The sequence below is a fragment of the Ictidomys tridecemlineatus genome, chromosome 1, assembly GCF_052094955.1.
Source record: "Ictidomys tridecemlineatus isolate mIctTri1 chromosome 1, mIctTri1.hap1, whole genome shotgun sequence".
Taxonomy (NCBI): Eukaryota; Metazoa; Chordata; class Mammalia; order Rodentia; family Sciuridae; genus Ictidomys; species Ictidomys tridecemlineatus.
The window spans coordinates 59,814,030-59,840,950 of NC_135477.1; the positions used below are offsets into that span (position 1 = coordinate 59,814,030).

The window sequence follows — 26,921 nt, forward strand, 5'->3', positions numbered from 1 at the left end:
CATTTCCCCTGACTGCAGGTCAGCAAGAGGTTATTTTCCTTTGGAGAGACATGGACCCTAACCTACGGAATAGTAAGTTCTGTGGCGACTGTGGCCGGATGTCAAACTGACCCGCCAGCCTTGTGGAGGACAAGGGTGCTGCAAATCAGTGTCATCTGAGCTCCTAGAAACAAGGACACTCTGGATCCTGCTCCCTATTTCCTTGCTGGCTGAGGCTCAGTGCCTACCTCACACCCCACCCCGGACAGCTCCTTCATTGGACACGTAGCTGGAGCAATGTGAATGTCACAGACCCTCGGTGCCATGGAAGGGAAGCTGTGAACATTGTTTCAAAGGGGTCTGCATGGCCAAAAAAAAAAAAAAAATCGCTTCTACCTGGATTGTATTATGTAGATTATAAAAAAATAAAAAGCAAAAACGCTGAATGATTTTACTGTCTTAAGCTCTGATAAGAATCAATTAATCAGAGAATATCATTTTGTTATTATAAAAGGAGTGGCTAATGGAGTTAAATCCATCAGCCCCGAAGAAACGAGAGTCGCTGTCGCTCTGTTCCTGGAGCTACCTCCGCAGCCCCTAGTCCACTTGAGGCCACTGCATCCCTCACTCTTGTCCACTCCGCCCGGCCGCTGCGCAGACCCCCGGGTTGGCCGACTGGGCATGCCCGTGGGCCGGGGCAGCCGGGGGAGTCGACTGGGGCGCAGCGCTGGGCCGCCCGACCCGCCGCGCCTCTACCTGAGCGGGGCCCGCCCCCAGCGCACCGGCCGCGCGGGCACCTGGCGGGCACCTGGCGGGCGCCGCGGACACAGCAGGGGGAGGAGACGCCTCGCCGGCCGGGCGTCGCGGAGCCGTGCTTGGCGTTCCTGAGCCGAAGCTGAACTTTTTCCCCAAGAAGTCCCACATTTAGGGGCAGGAGGAGCGGGACGGGGGCGGAGAGCGGAGTTTCTGGAAGGAGCAGCAGCAGCAGCAGCTGCTGCACAACATGGCCTCCTCCACCTCCTCCTCCCCCGCGGGCGCCGAGAGCACCCCTCCTACGCAGGTGAGCGCCGCGCCGCCCCCCTACCTGTGGCTTCCTTCCCCTCCCGGGCGCGAGAATTCGGGCAGACGGGTGACCTCGGGGCTGGGGATCCCGGGACCCCTGGGGACAAAAGCGTGCTACCTGGAGCGGTTCCCTCCTGGGGGTGCAGGACTGACCCGCGAAGGCAGCGGAGGGAGACCCGATTCCTGCCGATCGTGGGGGTCTGCCTGCCCAGACAGCACCGAACGGAAATTTAAATCCCCGGACGTGAGCTCGTAATCTGCCCCAGAACCCGAGCATCCCGTGTAAGCAGACAGGGCCCAAGGACTTGGGGCTTCTGCTTGGAAACATTTGTTTAGGAAAAGAAAAGTATGGCCCAGGGCTCAGGGCGGCCTCAGCCCTAGTCTCTCTTCTTTGGGCTTCTGATCTTGGCTCTCCCCTCCAACTCCATGCCAGGCTGAACGCTTCCTAAGGACACGACCCAAGTAGGGTGCACATTCGACCGGGAGTAAATCACCTTGTTCTGAAAATTACCTTCAGTGTTAGATTTTTTTTTTTTTTACTTAGTCCAGCAAAAATTAAAAAAAAAATACACTATGAATACTGAAACGTAAAAATGCAGAGTAGGGCAAATATAGTGGTAATGTTAATGGGCGGCTTGTGGTAGGTTTGCCTTCTCCGTATCTCTAGGAACCGTCTGAAGGCATGCAAGTACAACACACCAAGTAAAACCCGGGTGTTTGATGAGCAAAACCGCAGCTTGAAGATGACTTTTTCCTCTAGCCCCATCTTTAAACCTTGATTGCCACCTTTAAACCCTTAGGCATTTAATAATTTTGGAACTGGCATTGTATGGGTAACATCGGATAATTGGTTTAAAACCCTCGCTTATGTTTGCTTGTGTGCAGAATGCCTATGGAAGAGTATCCAAGAAACAATAGTTTTCTCTGAGTTTTGGAGACCTGGCTGGAAGGAGAGGAGGAGGAGGCAGTTTTATCCGTTTGAGACTTTTTTTTTTTTTTAAATCTATGTGCATGCATTATCTATTTTAGGGAAAAGATATAATACTACATTTAAAAAAAATTCTCTTTTAAGTAGTCTTAAAAACAATAGTTTAACTGGTTTCACATCTTCTAACCCATATCATGTCTTTCCTTTAGTTGCCATCTCTAAAAATCTCCAAGGAATCAAATACTCTTCAAAAGAAGATTTAAGTTTTGACAAAGTCAATCAGTGGCTTTAATTGCTACCTTCATTCTGCGTTTTAATGCTATTTGTTTGAAAATAAGCATTTTTGATTTTGGAAGAGGTCACTTCCTCTTAGAAGCATAGAGGAGTCATCAAAGGATCACATCAGATCTTATTCCAGTAGAGTAGGCCAGAGCAAGTAGGTTTTTTAGTAGGAAGACTGAAGGAGACAGTCTCAGGGTGGACACAGATTGCTGCTTTAACAATTCAGGCCTTATAATCTGCTCACCTGTGTACCTTAAAGAAAAAAAAAATTTTTTTTTCCTACATTGAAAGTGAATGTAAAGGTAAAGCCACAGTTCTGAAACAAAAACTAACTGAAGCAGTTGGTTGAATCTCTCTAACCTAATCACTGATATCTAAAGGGCCAGTTTCTCCTCATTCCCAAATCAGTGGAGAATGAATAAGTGAGCTGTGGGTCTGGAGTTGGACTGTTATTTATGATGTTTCTCATTGTTCTTTTGTTGAGGCATAAACAAATTATCTCTTTCATAATCTGCAGAGTGATTTGCTAGGCTCATAGCAGAGAAGGTGGCTCAGTGTCCTTCAGACAACGAAAGACCAGTGATATGTTTTGGAATCCAAGGAAACACTGTATGCTGAATCTGTTTGCATTTTCGTGGTGATGGTTGTTAGTACTGATTTTCTTTTTTACTATACTTAATTTTTTTTCCCTTTTCCAGTGCTAATGAGTTTATAAAGAAAGCAAATATACTTGAATCTAGAATAATATTTCAAAAATTGAAAGTAATGTTGTTCTGGACTCACTGTGGTTTTCCTCAGGTTGATCATCTACAGTTAGTTTCTTTGTAATTTAAAGGCTATTTGCTTTTTATGTGCAAAGTGCGTGTATATTTTTGTACAATGTGTTGCTGTAATTATAAAAATTCTTTATAATCCAAATTGGAGATTATTAGAAATTCTAGTTTGTGTAAGTGGCACTTTTACCTTTTTTAATAAACTAAATACCCGAAATTGATGAAACAAACTGACACTTGTAAATGAGAATGATTGTGAATTATAATACTTAATCAATTTATTGGATGGTTGGTATCAAACTCACATTATTTAAGTTTACTTTTTTGAAAAATTAAGATTATTAATTAATCAGTCTGAAGTAAATTGCCCTTTATGTATTGACTGGGCTGGTCACCTAACTGTGCCCTTGAATCTTGCAAATGTGAGTGCCAGGGAGATACTAGCTTACTGCTAAAGTGTGTGCAATAACAGGACCATTTCATTGCGATTTTTCAATTTTATCTAACATCAACATGTGAAAATATCTTTAAAAGTTTAAATAGTCTTCTATTCATGATAGAGCTTTTAAAGTTGTGATATTGTCTACTTTCTACTAGACTTTTTTTTTTTCCTTTTATATCAGAAGCCCAGATGATTGGACTTTTAAAAATGTGGTGACAGGGCCGGGGTGGTGACTCGGTGGTAGAGCACTTGCCTGGCATGTGTGAGGCATTGGGTTTGACCCTCAGCACCACATAAAAATGAATAAATAAATAAATAGATAGATAAAGGTATTGTGTCCATCTACAACTGAACAAAACAAAACAAAACAAAACAAAAATGTGGTGACATTTCCAAAATCTACAGTCATGGTTGAAGTAAACCCCAGACACTTGTTTCAGTGTTTTGGGCAAGTTTTCGTTTTTGTTTTTGCTGCTGTGACCCAAAGATCCGACAAGAACAATTAGAGGAAGAAAAGTTGTTTGGGGGCTCATGCTTTCAGAGGTCTTATTCTGTGCATAGCCGACTCCATTCTTTGGGGCCTGAAGTGAGGCAGAACATCATGGCAAAAGAGTGTGTCAGAAGAAAGTGGCTCAGAATATCACACCAGGAAGCAGAGTGAGACTTCTTGTCTCACCAAGACAAAATAAATACTCCAGAGGCATGCCCCCAATGACTTGCCTCTTCTACCACACCTTACCTTCCTACCATCAGGTTAACCCCTATCAAGGTATTAATGCACTGATTAGGTTGAGACTCTCATAGTCCAATCATTTCACCTCTAAACTTTCTTGCATTATCTTACACATGAGCTTTCAGAGGACACCTCATATCTAAACCATAATAGTCAGCATGTTAAAAAGTAGGCAAACTATGTCTTCCAGTGGATTTTGCAACTGAAAAGGACAGATTTTTCCAGGAATGAATTAGGTTCCTATTTGACCATAGGAGTGAGATCAAGGACACCAAAACAGAACTAACTCTGATGTTTTAAGGGGCTTATTCCTGAATTTCCTTTCTTGAGAATGTCCTTATGGATTAATTACTAAGCATCTTATCATGGGCAAGAGGAAAGTAGTCATATGAAAGTTACATGTTTTTAAGTCTAAAAGTTACACTTTTTTCAGGTCTAGGTATAGTTTTTTTTTCCTATGATAAACTCATCAGTATTTGATGATCCATATTTAAAATCAGAGATTAAATGTTTGTGCTTAGAGCTTTAAAGTAGAAAATATTTTGGTACTTCATTGACCAGATACTTTACTGCCATTATCAGATGATATAAAGGGAAGGGAATAGTGAAAAATTTGCCATAACATACATTTTGGACCTGGCTTCATAGGGAGAAAGAGGCAGAACCAAAGTTAATTTGAGTGCCATTGTAGAATAAAGAATTGTGTGTTGCTGAACAAAAAGGCTGTTTCCCAAAATGTTTTGAAGATTACTAGGGTGACTCATTAGTAGCTATTTTGTCCCTGTAGCATCTAGCTACATTTCTGTACTATGCAGCTTCTTGGGGGAATGCTGAGATTTGATGCTATGGTTCCTGTCTGACCATAGGAATGAGATCAAGAACTATCCAAGCACAGGGCTTCTCTTTCCCTTTCCCCCATGTGGTTTATATGGAATCTGGCAAAAAGAAGTTATGTGAGTGTAATTTTGCTCATTAGCATTAAGTATAGGGCATGATGTGCACTAGGTTCCTAACTGATATTTGTTGAATGAAAAGTCGAATAAATGATGAGTAGCTGATATTCAGATTTAGAAGCATTAATTAAAAAAAGAATTAAACAAACACATACATTTTGAGCTCCTATTAGATAAAGATACTCTTAGGTACCCAGTGAAGTCTTGGTTCTTTCTCTCAAAAAGTTCATAATCCGATTGAAATACAGAAGACATGCATCTTGAAAACATAACTACATTGCCAGGATTTCTTACTCTCTCTCATGGCAGCTGCTGTATACTTTATAATAAACTATGGGGTGTTATTACCCCACCTCATTTTATATATGAAGAAATTGAGCTGCAGGAAGATTATGCAAGTTGTGATTTGGTAAGGGCTGAAAATGGATTGAAATCTTTTTGCTTGAGTAATGGAGAGAGACATAATGGTGAAATCAGGAATCAAGGAGTGGAGTTTCCATTCTCCAACTAAATAGCACTGTAACCTCAGAGTCTTTTCACTTCTTGAGTTCCACCTGGAACAATTAATAATTTAAAAACATTTTAACTGCTAAGAAAGTGTAGATACTTCTTTATATTACTCAACTTTAAAGAAGAATGAAATTATGGCATTTGCCTGTAAATGGATGGAGTTGGAGAATATCATGCTAAGCGAAATAAGCCAATTCCAAAAACCGAAGGCCGAATGTTTTCTCTAATATGCAGATGCTAATTTACAATAAGTGGGAGGGGGAGTACTAGAGAAGAATAGACTTAGATTAGGTAGAGGGAAGTGAAGGGAGGGGAGGAGAAGGAAGGTGGGGATAGGAAGGATAGTAGAAACTCACATTATTTAAGTTTACTTTTTTGAAAAATTAAGATTTTTAAGACACTATTACTGTATGTATATATGTGACTGCATCAGACCAATATGATTCTGTAACATATATACTCAGAAAAATGAGAAAATATATCCAACCTATGTATGATATATCAAACTGCATAAATGAGTTCTACTGTCATGTATGACTAATTAAAACAAATAAAAAAATTAAAAATTAAAAAAGAAGGTACAGATAATTAATAATAAAGTGATATATTTTTTTTGTTTTCCAATAAACATTTCTTTTTCTCTTTGGCATTCTTGATAGTATAATTTTCCAAATATTGGAAACTTTTAAGTTTATATAAATACATTTATATAAATTTATATTAAATATAAATTTATATAAATACATTTATATCATATGAATTTATATAAATATATAAACTTTTAAGTTTGTTTTTTTAATACACCCCCACCCCAATATTAAAGCTGTTGAACTTTTTATCATTGATGACATCTTAGAGCACAAGAAATTTGTTCATTCCAAGGGACATCTCAGTGAATTCAGGCTGATAATTGAACATTTATCAAAGAAAAGAGATTTAAGTGGGATTTGAAAGAATGGGGACATCATAGTTGGGGGATGGTTAGGGGTAATTCCTTGGCCTTTATCAGTCCCTGAGCCTGGCTGGGTTCCTTTCTTCCTTCCTTTTCATTCAAAATTTGAGATATTATCAGTTGTATACTGGTAAAAGGCTCCCAGAACAATAAGACCAATTTTGTGACATTTGCCCATTTCTGTGGTATAAATACTTCCACCATGACTGATTTTGAGGTTCAATAGGAAGTGAACATGGAGTTGGGAAGAAAAGCATAGAAATGGTAAAGATACTACCTACCCACAGTGAAATGCACTGTTTTCTATGATGTTAAATTAATAATTTGTTTATTCAAGTTGCATTTGACACTTACCTGGTATCAGGCACATATGGAGAAGCACAGATAACCTAACTAGTTTTTCCTCTTCAAAATGTCATCATTTCATGGGCTGTTTCTTTTCTTTCTTTCTCTCTTTTTCCCTCCCTCCCTCCCTCCCTCCCTTCCTTCCCAGGAATGAAACCCAAGGGCACTTAACCACTAAGCTACATCTCCAGCCTTTTCCATTATTTATTTATTTATTTATTTATATTTTGAGACAGGGTCTCACTAAGTTGCTTAGGGCCTCACTAAGTTGCTGAGGCTGGCTTTGAACTTGTGATCATCCTGCTTCAGCCTCCCAAATCACTGGGATTACAGGGGGGCGGCACCACATCTGGCAAATGAGGTTCTAAGTGGAGAATGGTTAATCACATCTTGATTTTTCTACCTGGGACAAATAAATATCATGTAGATCCTTATATATCTCAGGTATGAGAAAACTGAGGTCTGTAGCTGGATTCTGCAATGTTAGGATGATGGAACATGATTTTTAAGATGGTTTCTAAGGATGTCAAATTAAACACAATAGAGTTGCCTTACCTTTGGGTATATGTTGGTGTATGTATGTGTTATTGTTGTTTTTTTTTTAATTTTTTTAGTTGTTGATAGACCTTTATTTTATTTATTTATATGTTTTGCTGAGAATTAAACCCAGTGTCTCGAACATGCCAGGCAAGTGCTCTACCTCTGAGCCACAGCCCATGTATGTATGTGTTTTAATCACCTTTATTGAGGTATAATTTAATACTGTAAAATTCACCAAATTTAAGGGTTCAATTTGATGAATTTTGACCAATGTCATATCCTATCACACAGAACATTTTTGCTACCTTGAGAAGTTTGTGTTTTTTCCAATTAAACTCCTCTAGAAAAACACCATGCTGATTTTTTAATCATAGATTAGTTTTGCCTGTATGATTTTTTTGTTGTTGTTGTTCCTGGCTTCTTTAGTGTAGTATAATGGTCTTTTTTTAATATTCATACATGTTGTAGATACAGGTTGAGCATGCCTAATCCAAAAATCCAAAATTCAAAATACTCCCAAATTTAAAACCCTTGCCCTGGTGTGACTGGCTGCAGTCACAATGCAGGTATGCTATAAAGATTACATTGCATAAAATCATAAGGCATATATGAAATGAATGCATTTTGAGTTTAGACTTGGGTCCCATCTTCAAGATATCTCATTACGTATATGTAAATCTTCCAAAATCCAACGTTAAAACACTTTTGGTTCCAAGAATTTCAGATAAATGATATTCAACTTGCATTAGTAGGTTATTTCTCTTTGATGCTGAGTAATATCTTATTGTACTAATATACTACAACTTGTACATCTATTCATAAGACATTTGAGTTGTTTTTAGCTTTGGCTGTGATGAATAAATGGGCCAAGCCATTTTCAAACACATTTTTTTATTGGCATATATATTTTTTTTGAGGGGGAAAGACATATAAATACCTCAGAGTGGGGTTGTGGGGAAAAGGGGGTATATGTACAAGAAATTATTCCTGTCTAACCTCATATATTTTGGGAACAAATGCTTTTAGTCAGAATGGTAGGGTAGAGGAAAGACCACTGGGGGAATTGCTTTTTGGTATTTGCTTAATTTTAGAAGTTGAAAAAATGTGATTATACCTATTGATGGAAGGTCAACACTGTAAAATAAATTGGTATAAGACTTTATAAGCTTGGAAAAGAAAGAAATAGCATGAATTTACAATTTTATTGAGATATGATTTATATATCATGAATTTCCCCTGCTTTGAGTGTATAATTCAATGAATTTTGTATGTTGACAGATTTGTATAACATCACCATTCTTCTAACTTTAGAACATTTCTGTCACCCTAAAAAAGTGCCCATTTACAGTAAAAACAAAAACAACAAAATGCCCTAAGGTTTTGGAGTTAGGAAAGCCTGTTTCACAAACTGTTTCAGAGTTTTACTTATATAATAGTGATGTGACCTTGATAAACTAAATCTCAGCTCCCACATCTTTAAAATGGAGATGAGTTATCGTTATGATTTTTTAAGGATTATAAATAATCTATATAGAATACTTGGCACATAGTAAATATTGAGTGGTAATGTTTATCATTGAACTGTGTCTTTGTTGTAATTTCTGTTGTATTTTGTCCATCTCTTTAAAGCTCCTCCCACAGTCTATCCTGTATAAAGATATCTTGAAACAAATCATGTAATTGGAAATGAGGTTGAGCAGAAGGAGAAAATTTGGACTTTAGAATAACATACTGGGTTTTCTGGCACTAGCAGCTAATTATTTTAAAATCACTAAATTGTCTGTTTCCTTTTATGGGGAAGTAATCACATCCACCTTTAATTTTTGTTTTAAGTGTTTGATGGAATATACATAACATGTTGATGTAGTAGGTGCTCAATAAAGAGAAGCTGTTATTCTATGCTATCAGAAGCTACCATTTTTTTAAGTAATGACATAAAGAGGTAAATTTTATGTGAAAAATTCAAGTACAGTTGAAAAATTTGTTCATGCACCATGTACATATTCACTGTATACATTTTTATATTTTAGTACTAGTAGAATGCCAGATATATAATCAACTCTTAGTAAAATTTTTGATTATATAAAGGCATAGATGAGAAAATAAGGAAGAAACCACTTCTCACATTCTACTTCAAACTTCCTTAATGTTTAGGGATCCAGAAAAAAGTTTCCTTTTTCTAAGTCTGAAGCTCACTTGCTTTTCTTCTTTCTTTCTTTTTTTTTGCGGGGCAGGGGGAAGCTTGAGAGAGAAGATAAGATAATTAGAAATGATCATTATAAAAACAAAAATAGGGGCTAAGATTGTATCTCAGTGTTAGAACGCTTGCCTAGCAGATGTGAGGCACTTGGTTCAATTCTCAGCACCACATATAAATAAAATAAAGGTCCAATGACAAATAAAATTTAAAAAGAGGACAAAAATAACACTCATTGCTTACATTTGTCAGTAGCCATTTAAATTTTTAATAATACTTTCATGTTTTTGCTTTAACTTTATGTCTTATACATAGAAGGTCATTGGAGTAGACTGTCTCATTTTATTGAAAAGTAAAGCAAGGTTCAGGAGTAGACTTGTTCATGGCCCCATGGAGCTAATAATGGGTGAACCCAGTTGAGGGAAGGTGAGGAATAGATAGGAGGCCTTGTGTGTTGCTGGTGGAAGCATAGAGTAGGATAGCTGTTTTTCAGAGCAGGCCAGCAGCACTTAGGTAAATTGATTAGTTATCTACTTTTGACCCAGCAGTTTTCAAAAGAATGTTTCTAAGGTTTCTGACTGCTGTGTTGTTAGCCATGCAGGGAAATGGAAAGTCAATGATGGAAGATTCTTGGCATCCCAGCTACTGGGGAAGCTGAGGCAGGAGCATTGCAAGTTTAAGGCCAGCCTTGGCCACTTAGCAAGATGCTGTCTCTAGAAAGTAAAATGAGCTGGGAATGTAGCTCAGTGGTAGAGCATTCCTGGGATTATTCCCCAGAACCACAAAAACAAAACAAAACAGGTTTAAAAAAAAAAAAAAGTCTGAGAGAGATGAGGGAAGTGGTAGGTGCACATGAAGGAGTTGTCTGCAATATTAGAAACAATGGATTAGTCCACAAAAAGAACGTCAGAATATAGTGCTCAGTGAAAAAAATAAGGGTGTGAGGGATAGAAACATTAAATTGAGTTAAAATTTTATAAGCCTATTAGACATTGTGTCTCATGACTGTAATCCCAGCAACTCAGTGGGCTGAGGCAGGAGGATTATAGGTTCAAGGCCAGCCTCAGCCATTTAGCAAGATCTTGTTTCAAAAATAACAAGGGCTGAGGATGTAGCTCAGTGGTAGAGCACCCCTGGGTTCAATCCCCAGTATTGCTAAAAATAAACAAATAATTAATTAATTGGGTATTTTACAAGTCTAGCTGGGCTCACTGACATGCCCTGTGGTCTCAGTTACTTGGGAGGCTCAGGCAGGAGGACTGCTTCAGCCAGGAGCCCCAGGCCAGCCTGAGCAATCTAGTGAGACCCTATCTCAAAAAAGGAAAACAAAACAAAACATCATCAACCTACCACAGTGAACATTTTATATGAACACTTACATAAAGATACTCATTAAATATATTGGTATGTAGCAGAAGCCTAGTACATGGGAGTGGGCTTGGGGTTAAAAAGGAATAAAGAAAGAAGGATCTAGTGATAATGCTCCATGAACCTGGAAGTTCAGCTGACTCAACTGTCTGCATGGGGAAGTTAAAAATAAAACCAGACACCACATTGTTACCTGATATAGCTTGAACACCTTATATTGTGGTCAATTTCTTACTAGATTTAATCAAAGAGACCTTCATATTATATGATACAGGATGGAGATTCCAAGTGAAATGAATTTTAGATTGGTTTCCAATATTTCAAATGAAATTTCATACAGAGAATGGCAACTTTTTCTTTTAAAAATGTTTACAAGTTTAGTACACGTGATTTGGTATGATTTAAAAATTAAGTTCCATCGGTGTGTGGTGTCGTTTGTCTGTAGTCTCAGCAAATTGGGAGGCTGAGGCAGGTGGATCACAAGAACCTAGGTATCTGAGGTCAGTCTGGGCAAAATAGTGAAACCCTGTCCATTAAAAATTTTATTTTAATTTTCCTTGCTAATTTTTCATTTTGAGTAACAGAGATTCGTATGCCATACAGTATTATCAGGTTCTATATAATTAAAATTTAACATACCTAATATTTATTTTTAAAATGATACTCTAACTATCCTTATTTGGAAGGTACTTAATATCCTATTGTATCTAAAAATATTTGTCTGTGTGTATGTTATTCTTAAAGGTTCTGAATGTATGAATCCAGGGGGCAGATATATCACTACTTATTATATAATAGTTGTTTTCTAAGTTAAGTTTGAAGTGGTAGATATCATTTTCTTTGGAGATGAAGGGGAGCTTAAAACAAATCAGATTTATTAGGTTGTGGTTCTGGAGGTCAGAAATCCATTGGGCTGGCAAGGCTGTTTCCTCTGGTGGTCTAAAGAACATCTTTTCCAGGTTTTAGGGGTCTCCTGTGTTTCTTGGTTCTTGGCCCCACCTCTTGCTGACCTCTGTCTCTATCATCCCACAGAATAAATCTTTTTTCAATTTACTTTCCTTTTCTACTCACTACTTGTGATCTTTCCGAACAGAGTTGTAAATAAGGTTATGATTAAGTTTTATGTGTATGGTACCTTTTTATGAAGTCTACTATCCTGATTATTATTTTTTAAAATAATGGCTTAAAATTTACATCAAAATGATCAATCTTTGAAAGTGTTTCCCCATTGCTACTGGGGAGGTGTTGCTGGTATTTGTTAGGTGAACTCTGTTGGGACAAGAAGGTCACCCAATTATTTTAATGATGGGTGTAGAAGCGGGAGCGACATTGATTTCGCCCTTCGTGATGCCGGTGTCCACCTGTCTGCGAGTGGTAGGCAGACTAGAGTTTCAGGCTCATCCATAAAAGGCACAGGAAGGCCCAGCTCTTGTGTAAGACAACTTACTGTACAAAAAAAGTTGACAACAGATAATCATTTTCAGTGCTGTGTTTTGTTTTTTTCAATGTTTGGGATGAAATAGTCAGAAAAGCATTGTAACCCAGTAGAAGAAATATAAACTTAGAAGGTGTGCAAGTGGTAAAGCTCATAAATGTGATTCTGAATGTCAGTGCAATTTAGTTTCCTCATCTGTGAGACTGGCATGATAATAATTCCTGTTTCATCTCAGATAAGGATTGATTATGAGTAAGTGATTTATTTAATTCAGATTGCCTAGTGCCATATGAACATATTGGTGTGTTATTTCAGGTATTTAAAAAAATGTACCGCCCTCTTCAGTCTGATAGCTTTAGCATTAAACTAAGATAGTATCATGCCAAATATGATAAGGAATATCAAATAATATCTGCGATAATTGAATGCTTTGAAATTTGACTTTAGAGATTTTGTTTTTTTTAGCTTAGGTTTTGGCAATTTCAATTTTATTAAAACATTAGGTGCGTTAGGAGACTGTTTTCTTAGTTTACCAAGCAGGTGCATAAGCAATAATTGAAATCTGCTTGTAGTTCCATCCTTCATTTTGCAGTCTAGTTGGTTTGCAGAGCTGCTACTGGTTATGAAATGGTGCAGCACACATTGGAGTAGATGTCTCCTTAACTCTCCAATATGTATGACTGATCAGACTGAATTCTTGAAGTGCTTGAAGAATCCATGTAATGAATTGTCCTGTGAGGTGGAAATTTGGATTAATCCTACAATTCAAAGTATATATGCACTTGACCAAATCATTTTTTACAAAGTTTCTTCCTAACTAGTCAGATTTCTATCTGCTTAAAGATTCTCCAGGTTTTTAGGTCGAAATGTGTTGCATCTGTCAATCCAAACTAGTAAATGCTGTCTTGCCTAACCACCCAGTGAATGAGTTTTTAGCTGTAGATTTCCCTTGTTGAAGACTCTGGAGAAATGTGAGTATATAACAAATACTCACTTATGTGGATTCCTAAGGAAATTTTTTTTTAGTCTGTGAGTGAACATTGTCTGCATAAGTTAGAAAACTTCCCTTCTCATGTAATAAGGTACAAATCCTTTCAATTCTGTCCTATAAGTGCCTTTTTAATCCAATTCTTTCTTCTTCAACTCTGTGCCATGGCTTTGGTTCTGGACTTCATCGTTTTTCACTTGGGCTGTTTGAACAGTTGTCTAAATTGTCTCCTTGTTTCTCCTTGTCTTCCAAAAAGCAGCTGGTCTTCCCATTTATTTTTATAAAACAAAGATATAGTATCATTCCCATATTTAAAAATCTTTTATGATTACCCATTATAAGTAGGATAAAGTCCAAACATCTTAGGGTGGCACAGAACATCTTTGGGCATCCTGACAATTTGCCATTTTGCCCGTTGTTTCTAAGAAGCATCTGACCTGAAGACCATGCTTTTCTTATTTTTCCAGCCTCTCCCCAAATGGAGGGGCCCTTTATATTCTTCCCTATCTTTGTACAACTCTTTTCTCTTTTACTTTGTGCCCTTCTTATTTTTCTCCTTTCCAATCTCTAACAATCCTTCAAGATCTTGCTCACATGTCTTCTCTTCTAATCAATCCTCCTAGACTTGCACAGATTATGACATTGTATCTTCCATGGTGCTGAGGTATTTCATGGTCATTCTGCTGACATTTTATTGGAATGACATAGTTTCTTTGCCTTCTGGGGAAAGATAAAACTGGACAGTGGGATCCTAAAAGGCATACTTTCATTTTTCTCCTTTTTTTGTACCCACTTTCCTATGTCTTGAATCTAGCACATCTGATTTTTACTTGATTGCTTTTGCACAAGATGTTTGCAGTTGGACCACATTTATCATCATGGTCTCCTGTGGGACAATGTTATTTTTTTAAAATATTTTTTTAGATGTTAATGAATCTTTATTTTATTTATTTATTTATTTATATGTGATGCTGAGAATTGAACCCAGTGCCTCACACATGCCAGGCAAGTGTTCTATCACTAAGCCACAACCCCAGCCCAATAGTGTTATTTTGATTTTCAAAACTTAAAAAATATTTATATTGAAAATAGGATATAGACATGTGATAAGGTTTTGGAAATATGTTAGAAATCCAACATGATACACATATAATATCTAACAATATTTTAAACTTTTGAAAGGTTTGATCTTGTACCTATTTTCTGCTAAACCTATCAGTATGATGTTTGGTTCTCATTGTAGGTAGGTGTCTTGGGCAAGTGAAATTTCCTTACCTTTGAATGAGAGTACAAATGTCATAAGGGTGTCAAGAGAAATAAATGAGACCCTCCACCAAAGGCACTTAGTACAGTGTCAGGTATGTAGCAACCATCTTGAAGCATCTGCTGTTAACACTGAATTTTACAGTGTGTGTAATATCTGTTAATTTATGTTAATGATATGTATTCTACTGTCTATTGTCCTGGTAAGAAGGCCCTGTTCTCATAAACTCTCTTTTGCAAAAGAACACTAGGTCCTTTTACTTATTAAACTTCTTCTTTCTTTTTACCATAAAATGGTAGGAATTTGTCCAGCCTTTTTTTCCTTTAAGTAATTTACAAGTCATTTTGATGTAATCAGTTGATGAAGTAAAGCTAATCTCCATTCTTGCTTATGATACATAGCAGCTAAAGTCTATGATCTCACACACGCAGCAAGCAGCACCACTACCACTACTGAGCTATATCCTCAGCCTTTTTTTTTTGGAGACTTGTTCTCACTAAATTGCCCATCCTAACCTTGAACTTGGAATCCTCCTGCTTTCATCTGCTGAATAGCTGGAATTATAGGTGTGTGCCACTGTGCCCAGCCTTCAAGTTTAAAGTTTTAAAATCACAAACTCAAAGATTATTATTAAAAAATCAGAAACATAGTTAATACCCTACAAAATCGACTCCTTTGTTAAAAAAAAAAGCATCACAAATTTTACCCATTTGGTGTCAATCCCTAGTCTTTTGGCAACTTTTTTTCCAAACTATTGATTGTAAATATTTTATATTGGGTAGTGTTTTAATCAGCCTTTTCACTGCTGTGACTAAAGGACCCCGCCTGAACAACTGTAGAAGAGAAAAGTTTATGGTTTCAGAGGTCTTAGTCCATAGAAGGCCAGCTCCATTTTGGAGGACTCGAGGTGAGGCAGAACATCTCTGCAGTAGAGTGTGGCAGAGGGATGCAGCTCACAGGATGATCAGGAAGCAGAGAGAGAGAGAGACTTCACTTGCCAGATACAAATATCTGAATCTTCTTGCATTGTCTCACACGTGAGCTTTGGGGGACACCTCACATCCAAACCATAATAAGTAGTAACAAAGGTGAAGGGCTTCAAGAGTCAGACAAATCTGAGTTTCCATTACTAGAGTTTGTTGACTTGTATCTCTGCTTTCTAATCTGGAAAATGGTCATAATAAATAGTATTAACTTCATGCTTGGTTCATAGTAAATATTTTTATTGCTGTGCTTAAAGGTCTCAGCTATATTATTATTTTTATTATATAACTAATCCACATTCAATGCCAAGATGAACCTTTTTTCTAACATAGCACACTGGTGTCAAAGGACCAGGCTGCTCCCAAGTGAAGGTGATACTCTAGGGCTGTGGTTACACTAGACTCTCCCGTTGTTCTAAAAACTGAGGGGACCAAGAACTCCCCTATTCCCAGAGGCCTTGTATATATAAATATGTCACCAGAAGTGGAACATGCATGAAGAATGTTGACACTTTTATGCTTCTTTATTTTTTGAGTAGAGCCATCTCTTGCTTTTGATAGGTAGTACCAATTTATATCTCACTAATAGTGTATGAGAGGACCCACTTCCTAAACATTCCACAGCACAGTATTATCACTTTTCTTTTTTCTTTACCTTCACCAGTGTTATTTGTAAAAAGTGGTCCCACATTGATTTATTTTGTGAGTATAAGTTTTTTGATCAATGTAAGAGTAAAATTTGGAATGCCAGCTTTCAAAACAGATCCTTAAGGGATAAAGTGAGGAGAAGCTGATAATTTGAGAGTTTATAAATCATTAGCTAGATAGAGAGCTATTTGTGTTCTTTATGTGTGTTGTAAGAGCTCAGTTACTTGCCTTACATAGCAATCACTATGTTTTGTGCTTCTGGTGACAAAATGTGTAATCTGTTACTAAATGGAGGTTCAACATGGAAATCTGTGTTCTGAAATTTTTGCCTTTTAATATTGATAAATGTGATATTCTGAGAGAAGATAGAGGACAATTTGTGATGTGAGTGAAAGATTGAGACTTACATTTTTGCATTTTACCATGATATAATTGCATATTTCACCTTGCTAATACAAGATTTGCTTCTTTGGATTCTTGTTTTATTTATTAGAATCCATAGCAATTGTTTTTTTCTCCATACAGTATTTCCCCTTGATTTTTCTTAAAAAATGGCAAGGGCATTTATTTAAAGAAATACATTTTATACTGAGAATGATAGTCTCAAATTTTCTAACTTTTCCTGGATTTTCATGTTAATTTTTTATGGGATATAGTATTGATAATTATATCAATGATAGAATCTCTCTGTTAATGGCAGTTTATTTATGTTAAACTTTATTATTTTCATGTCATTCATTTCTGGTAATGGCTGTTCAAGAAGACTTGACTACATGCATCTGTATTATATGTAGCAATGTGATCCTTCAGAATAGAATATAACTTACTATTTGAGAGGCATTCACTTGGAATACATTTTTTAATGTTGTAGGTAGATTTATTTTAATTTGTACATGTAGTCGGTTTTCTCTTGTACTGTGGATAGCTTTTTTGTTAAACTAGTTTGGTCAACATGGCCCCTGTGTTTTAAACCATGATCTTCGGATCCAAAGTTTAATATTTTGGGCTAAAAGCCATTGCTAAGTCTAATTTAGAAAGAGAAAACAAGAGAAACATCATGAAAACAAAAATAATAACATTCATGCCATGCAAGGACAGAGTTGTAAATGTGCAAAACCTACTATTCCAGAATATATTTTGTAAACCATCAATATGACTGTTTAATTGTAGTATCTAAAATAACTTTTATTCAAATACAAACAAATAGCTTCCAGAAGGTACTCTACTTGCCGTTCCCAAATACACCCCACTGCCTGTCTCTGTTTTTTTGTTCAAATTGTTCCCTTTGTGTGTTCTCCCCACCCTTATCTGCCTGGAAAAGTTCTCATGTATTTTACGCCCATTCTTTTAATGTCACCACTATTGTAAAACCCTTCTTGGATTTGTGTTTCTCTCATCACCAGAAACTGTGTGTAAGTGTGTGTGTTTTCAGAGCTTGTGTGTATTTATATGTTATACCTTTAATTTATCAGACACTGACACACCTCTTTGTGCCAAGCATTCTCCTGGGTACTGGATTTATAATGGCAAACAAAACAGTATATTTGCATTCAAGTACATTTGCAGTGTGATTTGATACACATAGTCTACACGTGTGTGTGTGTGTGTGTGTGTGTGTGTGTGTGTGTATTTTGGAATTTATAGAAAACATTTTTTTAAAAAAATTCAGACTCTTTATTAAGAGAAGTTTTAGGTTTATAGAAAAAATTGAGCTAAAACTCCCACATACTTCTCTTTCCTTTAACCCCTCCCCCACCAATAGTTTCATTTGTTATTATATTTATATAGTAGGGCATGTATATTATAATTGATGAATAGATATTGATATGTTATCATTAAGCAAAACTCATAGCTTAAATTTGAGTTCACTTTTTGGCTATACAGTTTTATGTGTTTCAACAAATGTATAAAGTCTACCATTACATATTGAATAGTTTTGCTGTCCTAAAAATCTACCCTACCTACTCATCCCTACCCTCTCTTCACAAACCCCTGGCAATTACTGATCTTCAGTGTTACTGTATCTTTAGTTTTACCTTTTCCAGATTGACGTATACTTGAAAATACAGTACATTCTTTTCAGAATGGCTTCTTAACAATATGCATTTAAGGTTCTCCGCATCTTTTTGTGGCTTGAGAACTTATTTCTTTTTTAGTACTGGATAATATCTCACTGTTATGGATATATCATGGTTTGTTTATCATGTTTTTTTTGAAGGATATCTTGGTTGCTTTCACATCTTTGCAATTATGAATAAAACTGCTATTACTCAGGTATAAATTTTTGGGTGGATGTGTTTGGGTTAAAACCAAGAAACCCAATTGCTGGATCATATTGTAAGAGTATATGATTAGCCTTGGAAAAAACTGATAACTGTTTTTACAAAGTGGGTTTTTACCATTTTGCATTTCCTCTAACAATGTATGAGTGTTCCTGTTGCTCCACAGTATTGTCAGCACTTGGCATTGGCAGTATTTTGGATTCCAGTCATTTTAATAGATGTGTAGTCTTTTTTATTGTTTTAATTTGCAATTCCCTATTGACCTATGATATTTAACACTTTTTTCATGTGCTTTACTTGCCATTTGCTTATCTTCTTTGGTGAGGAGTCTGTTTAGATCATTTGCTCATTTTTGAATTGGGTTGTCTGTTTTCTTAATGTTTAATTTTAAGGATTCTTTCTATTATTGGGCTATAGGTCCTTTATCATATCCATGTTTTGCAGATATTGTCTCTAAGTCTCTGACATATCCTTTTATTCTTTTTTTTTCCTTCCCTGAATTTAGCTTATAAGGCATTTTTTATTGCCATGGTTCAAAGTTATAGTTCATGAAAGTGGCAAGTACATGGTGCATCTTTTTATTTTTTTAAAATACCTTTATTTTGTTGATTTTTTTATGTGGTGCTGAGGATCAAACCCAGTGTCTCACACACTAGGCAAGAACTGTACCACAGAGTTACAACCCTAGCCTCCATATCCTTTAATTCTTTAATGGTGTCTTTCACAGAACATAAGTCTTTTAATTTTAATGGGATCCCACTCAAAATTTTCTCTTATGGATTATACCTTTGTCTAAAAACTCATTGCCAATCCTAGAGTTAACTTGATTTTCTTCTATGTTATCTTTTAGAAGTTTTATATTTTTGCATTTCACATTTAGGTCTATGATTCATTATGAGTGAGTTTTTATGAAAGATTTAAGATCTGTATCTACATTCATGTTTTTTGCTTGTTGATGTCCAGTTTTTCAGCACCAGCAGCAGAATACAACAGACACTAGTATTGCTGTATGTATATACATGGCTGTATAACCAATGTGATCCTGTAATCTGTACACATGGAAAAATGAGAGTTCATACCCTATTTGAATCAAATGTATGATATGTCAAGATCATTGTATTGTCTTGAGCAACTAATAAAAAAAGATTAAATATATCCATGTGGGTCTACTTCTGTCCTCTCTATTCTGTTACAGAGAGGGGGCTGGAGAGGGGTGAGGGTGTGGGGGTGTGGGGAGTGGGGGTGAGGGTGAGAGAGAGATAGATAGATAGATAGATAGATAGATAGATAGATAGATAGATAGATAGATAGATAGAGATATGAAATGGAGGTAGGCAGGCAGACTTAAAGCATAACCTAATGAAATATGTATAAGATCTACACAAGGAAAACAACAAAACAATGAAACAAAGAGAATGTCTGTTATTTTGCCAGTGCCATATTCTCTTGATTAATATCATTTAAAAAATTTTTAATTTTATGACTCAAACAACACAAATTTTCCATGTCACAGTTCTGGAGGCTAGCAGTCTGAAATGAATCTCACTGGGCTAGAGTCAAGGAGTCAGCAGGGCCAGAGGCTCTGGGGAAATCTGTTCTTTTGTGCTTTACAATTCATGCAGCTTGTCTGCATTCCTTGACTCACATCTCCCTTCCAGAAATTCTATCACTTTAGCTTTGGCTTACTTCATTTCATCTGTTCTCTGGTTACTATAGTTATATAGTGATTCTCAATTGGTGCTGGCAATCTTCTAACTCTCTGTTGGCTGTTCTGGGTCTTGTCTTTCCATATGGACTTTAGACTTAGTTTGTTGATATCCACAAAATAACTTGCTGGAATTTTGATTGAGATCGCATTGAACCACCAGATAAGTTGGGAAGTTGGAAGAACTGACATTTTACTATTATTAAGTTTATGCAATTAGAATATCTTTCCATTTACTTACAACTTTGGTTTGTTTCACTAAAGTTTTGTTGTTTCCCTTGACTGAATCTTCTATTTTGTTAGCTTTATATCTAAGTCTGCTGCTTCCCTCCTGCTCTCCCTCTTCCTCCTCCTCCTTCTCCTTTTCTTCTTCCCCCTTCCTCCTCCTCCTCCTCCTGTGTTATATGGGGTGTTGCATTTTAACTTCAAATTCCAGTTGTTGATTGTTGGCACATAGGAAAGCAATTGAAGTAATAACCTTGTATACTGTAATCTTGCTATAATTACCTAATATTTCTGGGAATTTTTTGGGGGGCTAGGGGGTTCCATTCCTTGTTATTCTCTACATAGTAATCATGTCATCTATGAACAAAGACAGTGGCTATGAATTCCAATAATAGGAGTGTTGAGAGAAGACATCTTTGCCTTTTTCTTGATATTAAGGTGAAAGTTCTCACCATTAAGAATAGTAGGGGATAGGAAAGGTAGCAGAATACAACAATTACTAATTGGGCATTATGTAAAATTGTGGATGTGTAACCGACGTGATTCTGCAATCTGCATTTGGGGTAAAATTGGGAGTTCATAACCCACTTCAATCTAATGTATGAAATATGATATGTCAAGAGCTTTGTAATGTTGTGAACAACCAATAAAAAAAATAAAAAATTAAAAAAAAAAAAAAAGAATAGTATTAGCTGTAGCTGGGCGTACGTGGCACAGGCCTGTAATCCCAGTGGCTTGGGAGGCTGAGGCAGGAGGGTTATCAGTTCAAAGCCAGCTTCAGCAATTTAGTGAGGCCCTAAGTAACTTTGTGTGACCCTGTTCCTAAATAAAATATAAAAAGGGTTAGGGATATGGCTCAGTGGTTAAGCACCGCTGGGTTGAATCCCCCCTACAAAAAACCAAAAAACAAAAACAAACTATTAGCTGTATTATTATTATTTTTAGTAGTTCTCCTGGAAATTTTTATCATGATTTGGTGATGGATTTTGTCAAATGCCTTTTCTGCATCTATTGATAATGATAAGATTTTTTTTCATATGACTTTTCTTTACAGCTAGATCTCATTGACTTTTTTTTTTTTTTTTTTTTTTTGGTCCTGGGATTGAATTCAGGGGTGCTTAATGACTGAGCTATATCCCCAGCCCTTTTTATTTTTCATTTGGAGACAGTGTTTTGCTAAGTTGCTTGGGGCCTCACTAAATTGCTAAGTCAGGTTTCTAACTTGGAGGGCTCTTGCCTCAGCCTCCAGAGCCACTGGAATTACAGAGCCTCTGTGCCTGGCTCATTGACTTTTTAATGTCAAGCTAGTGTTGCATATTGTAATAAATTTCACTTGGTTCAGATGGAAAATTTTCTTCTTTGGATTGGATTTGCTAATTTTTTTTAGAATTTTTGCATCTGTATTCATGAGAGATGCTGGTTTGTAGTTTTTCTTTCTTTTAATGTCTTTGCCTAGTTTTGGTATAAGGGTAATGCTGGTCTCATACAATGAGTTAAGAAACAGTGCCTATGCTTCTATTTTCAGGAAGATATTGTAGAAAATCAGTATCATTTCCTTCTGAGATGTTTGATCGAAGTCACCAAGGAACTCATCTAGTACTGGTGATTAATGAAGGTTATTAATTATTGATTCAGTTTCTTTAATAGGTATAGGACTCTTTGACTTATGTCCTTCTCTTTGTGTGAGTTTTAGTAGATTTCAGATGTCTTTGTTGAAACTGATTAGCTTCAACTAGGTTATAAAATTTATTGGCAGGCTGGGGATGTGGCTCAAGTGGTAGCGCGCTCGCCTGGCATGCGTGCGGCCCGGGTTCGATCCTCAGCACCACATACAAACAAAAATGTTGTGTCCGCCGAAAAATAAAAAATAAATATTAAAATTCTCTCTCTCTCTCTCTCTCTCTCTCTCTCTCTCTCTCTCTTCTCTCTCTCTCTTTAAAAAAATAAAAAATAAAAAAAATTTATTGGCATACAGCTGTTCATATTTTATTATTATTTTAATGTTCATGAAATGGTCCCTCTTTACTGTTAGTATTTATGTCTTCTCCGTCTTGATTAGCCTGGCCAAAGCTTTATCAATTCTACTGATCTTTTCTACAACATAGCTTTTGGTTTTGGTAACTTTCTCCTCTTTCTCTCTTTCTGTGTGATGCTGGGGATTGAACTTAGGCCTCATGCATGCTAGGGAAGTGTTCTACCACCAACCCATCCCCCAGCCTGACTTTCTCTATCAATTTCCTACATTCAATCTTATTGATTTTTGTTCTTTTATTATTTCATTTCTTCTGCTAGTTTTAGACTTACATTGCTCTTATTTGTTCAGTTTCCTAAGGTGGGAGCCTAGATTATTGATTTTAATTTTTTGATCTTTTTGTATTATGTCTTCAATACTATAAATTTCCCTCTAAGCAGTATTTTTACTGTATCCAATACATTTTGAGAAGTTTCATTTTCACTTAGTTCAAAAATAATTTTAATTTCTCTTGAGGTTTCTTCTTTGACTATGTCTTATTTAGAAGTGCATTAATATCCAGTTTTGTTGAGATTTCCAGTTATCTTTTAGTTAATACTTTCTAATTTAATTCCATTGTGGTCTGAGAGTATACCTTGTATGATTTTTATTGTTTAAAATTTTTAAGATATGATGATTCAGAAAATGGTCTATCTGGGGAGCTGGAGAAAAATGTGTATTTTGCTGTTGTTAGGTAAAGTGTTCCATAAATGTCAATTAGATACAGTTGCTTGGGCTGAGGATATAGCTCAGTTTGTCTAGTATGCACCAGGCCTTGGTTCAGTCCCAAGCACTGAAAAACAAATAAATGAACAAAGACCCAGTAATTTGTTTTTTTAGTTTAACTATGTCCTTACGGATTTCCTATCTGCTGGATCTATATTATTGATAAAAAAAGGTGTTGAAGCTGGGTTCAGTGGCATACGCCAGTAATCCCAGTGGCTAGGGAGGCTGAGGTAGGAGGACTGAGACTTCAAAGCCAATATCAGCAAAAGCAAGACACTAAGCAACTCAGTGAGACCCTGTCTCTAAATAAAATATAACAAGTAGGACTGGGGATGTGGCTCAGTGGTCGAATGCCCCTGAGTTCAATTTCCAGGATCCCCGCCCCCGAACCCCCCAAAGGTGTTGAATTCTCTGCTATAACAGTGGATTCAGTCATTTCTCCTTATAGTTTTTGTTGTTGTTGTTTTTGCCTCATATATTATGATGTTCCATGATTAGACCCAAACACATTAGTGAGTCTTCTCTCATTTTGGAATATTGACTTTTTATCAATATATAGTGTTCCTCTTGATCCGTGATATTTTTGTTTTCTCTGAAGTCAGTGTTTTCACTGACTGTGCGCAATACAATAGCTACATCAGCTTTCATTTGATTCATGTTGGCATGTTATTTTTTTTCCATTCCTTTACATGTAATCTATGTGTTTCCTTATATTTAAAGTGAGTTTCTTGTAGACAACATATAGGTGGGTTTTGTTTTTTAATTCATTCTGATAGTTTGTTTCTTTTAATTTGTACTTGTAGACCTGTCATATTTAAAGTAATTACATAGTTTGGTTACTACCCACCATATTTTAAAATTATTTTTTGTTTGCTGCCTTTATTCTGTGTTTCTTTTCTGGTATTAATTAAGCATTTTGTGTGGTTCCATTTTCTCTCTTAGCTTATACATTATACTCCTTAAAATTTTTGATTTTAGTGGTTTCCCTAGAGTTTGCAATATCAGTTTACAAGAAACCTAGATTTATTTTCAAATAACACTGCACCATTACACAGGTGATGCAAATGCCTTACAATAGAGAATGACAGTTCCTACCTGCCTCCCTGACAACAGTGCTGTCATTCATTTCATTTATCCTGCTGGATCTGTTCAGTTACTGATAGATTGACAGAAAAAACTGATTATAAGCTGCAGTCACTGAATATATTGTCACTATTTTCATTGAAAACAAGAGTTATTTTTGAACAAAATCCTGTAAGGTCAGTTAAGAATAAAAAAGGATTTTATTTTACCTTAATTTATACCTTCTCAAATATTCTTTCTTAATGTAGCTGCAATTTTTTTTTATACTGCTATAGTTTGGACATGAAATGTCCCACAAAAGTTCATATGTTAGCTTCTTGTTCCCCAGGGTGGCACTATTGGGCAGTGGTAGAGCCTCAGAGAGGTGTGGCCTAGTGGAACATCTTTACGTCATGATGGGTATGCTCTTGTAAAGGACTGTGGGACCACTTCTCTAACTTGGTTTTTTTTTTTTTTTGCTTCCTGTTGATGAGGTGAGTAGTTTTATTCCACCACACTTATGTCTTGATGTGCTGTTTCACCAGAGGCACTAAAACAAAGGGGCAATCCATCACAGACTAGAACCTCCAAAATTGTATCAAAATAAACCCCTTCTCTTTATATGTTGATTATCTCTGGTATTTTGTTGTAGTGACAGAAAACTGACCAACACACATACCTGTATCAATTTCCTTCTCTCCAAAGAACTTTTAAAATTTCTTGCATGGCAGGTCTACCAGTGACAAATTTTCTCAATTATTATTTGTCTGAGAAAGTCTTTATTTCTCATATCTTTTGAAGAATGATATTTTTGGCAACAAAATTATAGGTTGATGGGTTTTTTCTTTTAACACTTTAAATCTTTTGTGTCATTTCTTTCTTGCTTGTGTGGTTTCTGAAGAGAAATGTGATATAATTCTAATCCTTGTTCCTTTATAGGTAAGATGTTTATTTCCTCTGGCTTCTTTCAAGGTTTTTCTGTTCATTTTTGATATTCTGAAGTTTTAATATATGCTTTAGTATAAATATTTTAGGATAAATATCAATTTATCCTGAGAGTGTTTCCTGAGCTTCCTGGGTCTATAGTTTGTTAAGTTTGGGAGGTTATTAGATATTATTTCTTCCAATATTTCTCTTTATTCTCCTGGCATTACCATTATACATATATTACACCTTTTGTAATTGTCCCACACATATTAAATATTCTGTTGTCATGACACATGACGAGGTCATTCAGGGTCACTCCAGGTGAACTGGGTTGGCGGGAAACAATCATACCAAGACAGAGAAAATACCTTTTTCTTCAGATTCTTCAGCGATGGCCTCTCTCCTTCAGTTTCCACAAGGGAGGCAGACAAAAAAGAGGAAGAGGACGTTCTAAAGCCCCTTTTTATTGAGGGGAAGACACTCAAGAAAGTTCCACCCCAAGGTGGGGGTCAGGTTTCTAGGGGTTGAGTCTAGCTTCATGATGTCTTGAGGTCAGCAGATTGACTGACATCTTGGAGGCCACGCCCATCTCATGCGCTGTGTGGGGATCATAGGCAGAGGGAAGGAAAAAGACACATACAGCCCAAACAGAGAGGCAGTGTTAGTCCAGTCCCCTCATGTGCTCATGCTCATAGTTCACACACACCCAGCCCATGGCTGGCTTGCCACATTCTGTCCCATTTTTTTCCATTCTTTTGTCATTTGGGGAAATTTCTACTGACATCTTGGCTCTGGTATATTCACCATAGTTGTTTGAAATTTCCAGTGTAATAATTCCGACATTTCTGTCATATCTGAGTCTGGTTTTGATGTTTGCTAAATATCTTCAAGTTATGTTTTTGTCTTTAGCATTACTTACTAAATAGTAAGACTACATATTAGTTGAATTTTAGTATCTATTTTAGAAAAATATTTATTGGGTAGAATCCCATGCTTGTTACAGTGTAGCACATGAAAATGTTTACTGAACACAAATACCTACTCTTGTGTGAGATGAAAAATTCTTTAAATGGAGAGACAGCTTGGTGTGGTTTTATTTTTTTGTTTTCATAACTTAGTCCTTGAAGTGTCAATTTCTTGATGTTTTGCAGTATATTAAAATCAACTAACATCTTACAAATATAAGTTATTTTTTTTGTGTGTGGAAAGGAATGATCACATTGCTTTTGCAAATTGAAAAACACATGGCTTTGCTGAAATGGTAAACATGAAAATCAAGATGGAAATAACACAATGTTACAAAAATTCAAGTAGATAGCATTGCTTTCCCAAGTGTTTGAGCTTCCTCTTTTTTTAAAAGGTAACATTGGCTCTTGTTGAATAAGGGGTAAAGTCTCCAAACTAAACTAAGTTTTTCTTGGATATAATAAAGATTCAAAGAATATTGAAAAGGGAATTATTTTCTCCCTAAGCAATTCAGCATTTGTGAGCTTCTTTCCTTCTGTGGATTGACTTGGGGAAAATTGCTCACCTGCAAATTCATTTGTAAAATGAAGCAGTATACATTTATCACATTTACGAAACCCCTAGCACCAAGAGTG

General features: G+C 36.4%; 1 protein-coding gene across 1 annotated transcript in view; it reads left to right on the forward strand.

Moving 5' to 3' along the window:
- The first annotated feature begins 779 nt into the window (after window positions 1-779).
- The window catches only part of Ank3 (ankyrin 3), a 632,006-nt gene continuing 605,864 nt past the window's right edge, over window positions 780-26,921 (forward strand). The window contains exon 1 of the mRNA XM_078041667.1: window positions 780-1,039. Coding sequence (XP_077897793.1) covers window positions 983-1,039 — 57 coding nt within the window. The 5' untranslated portion in view covers window positions 780-982. The remainder of the gene's footprint in view (window positions 1,040-26,921) is intronic.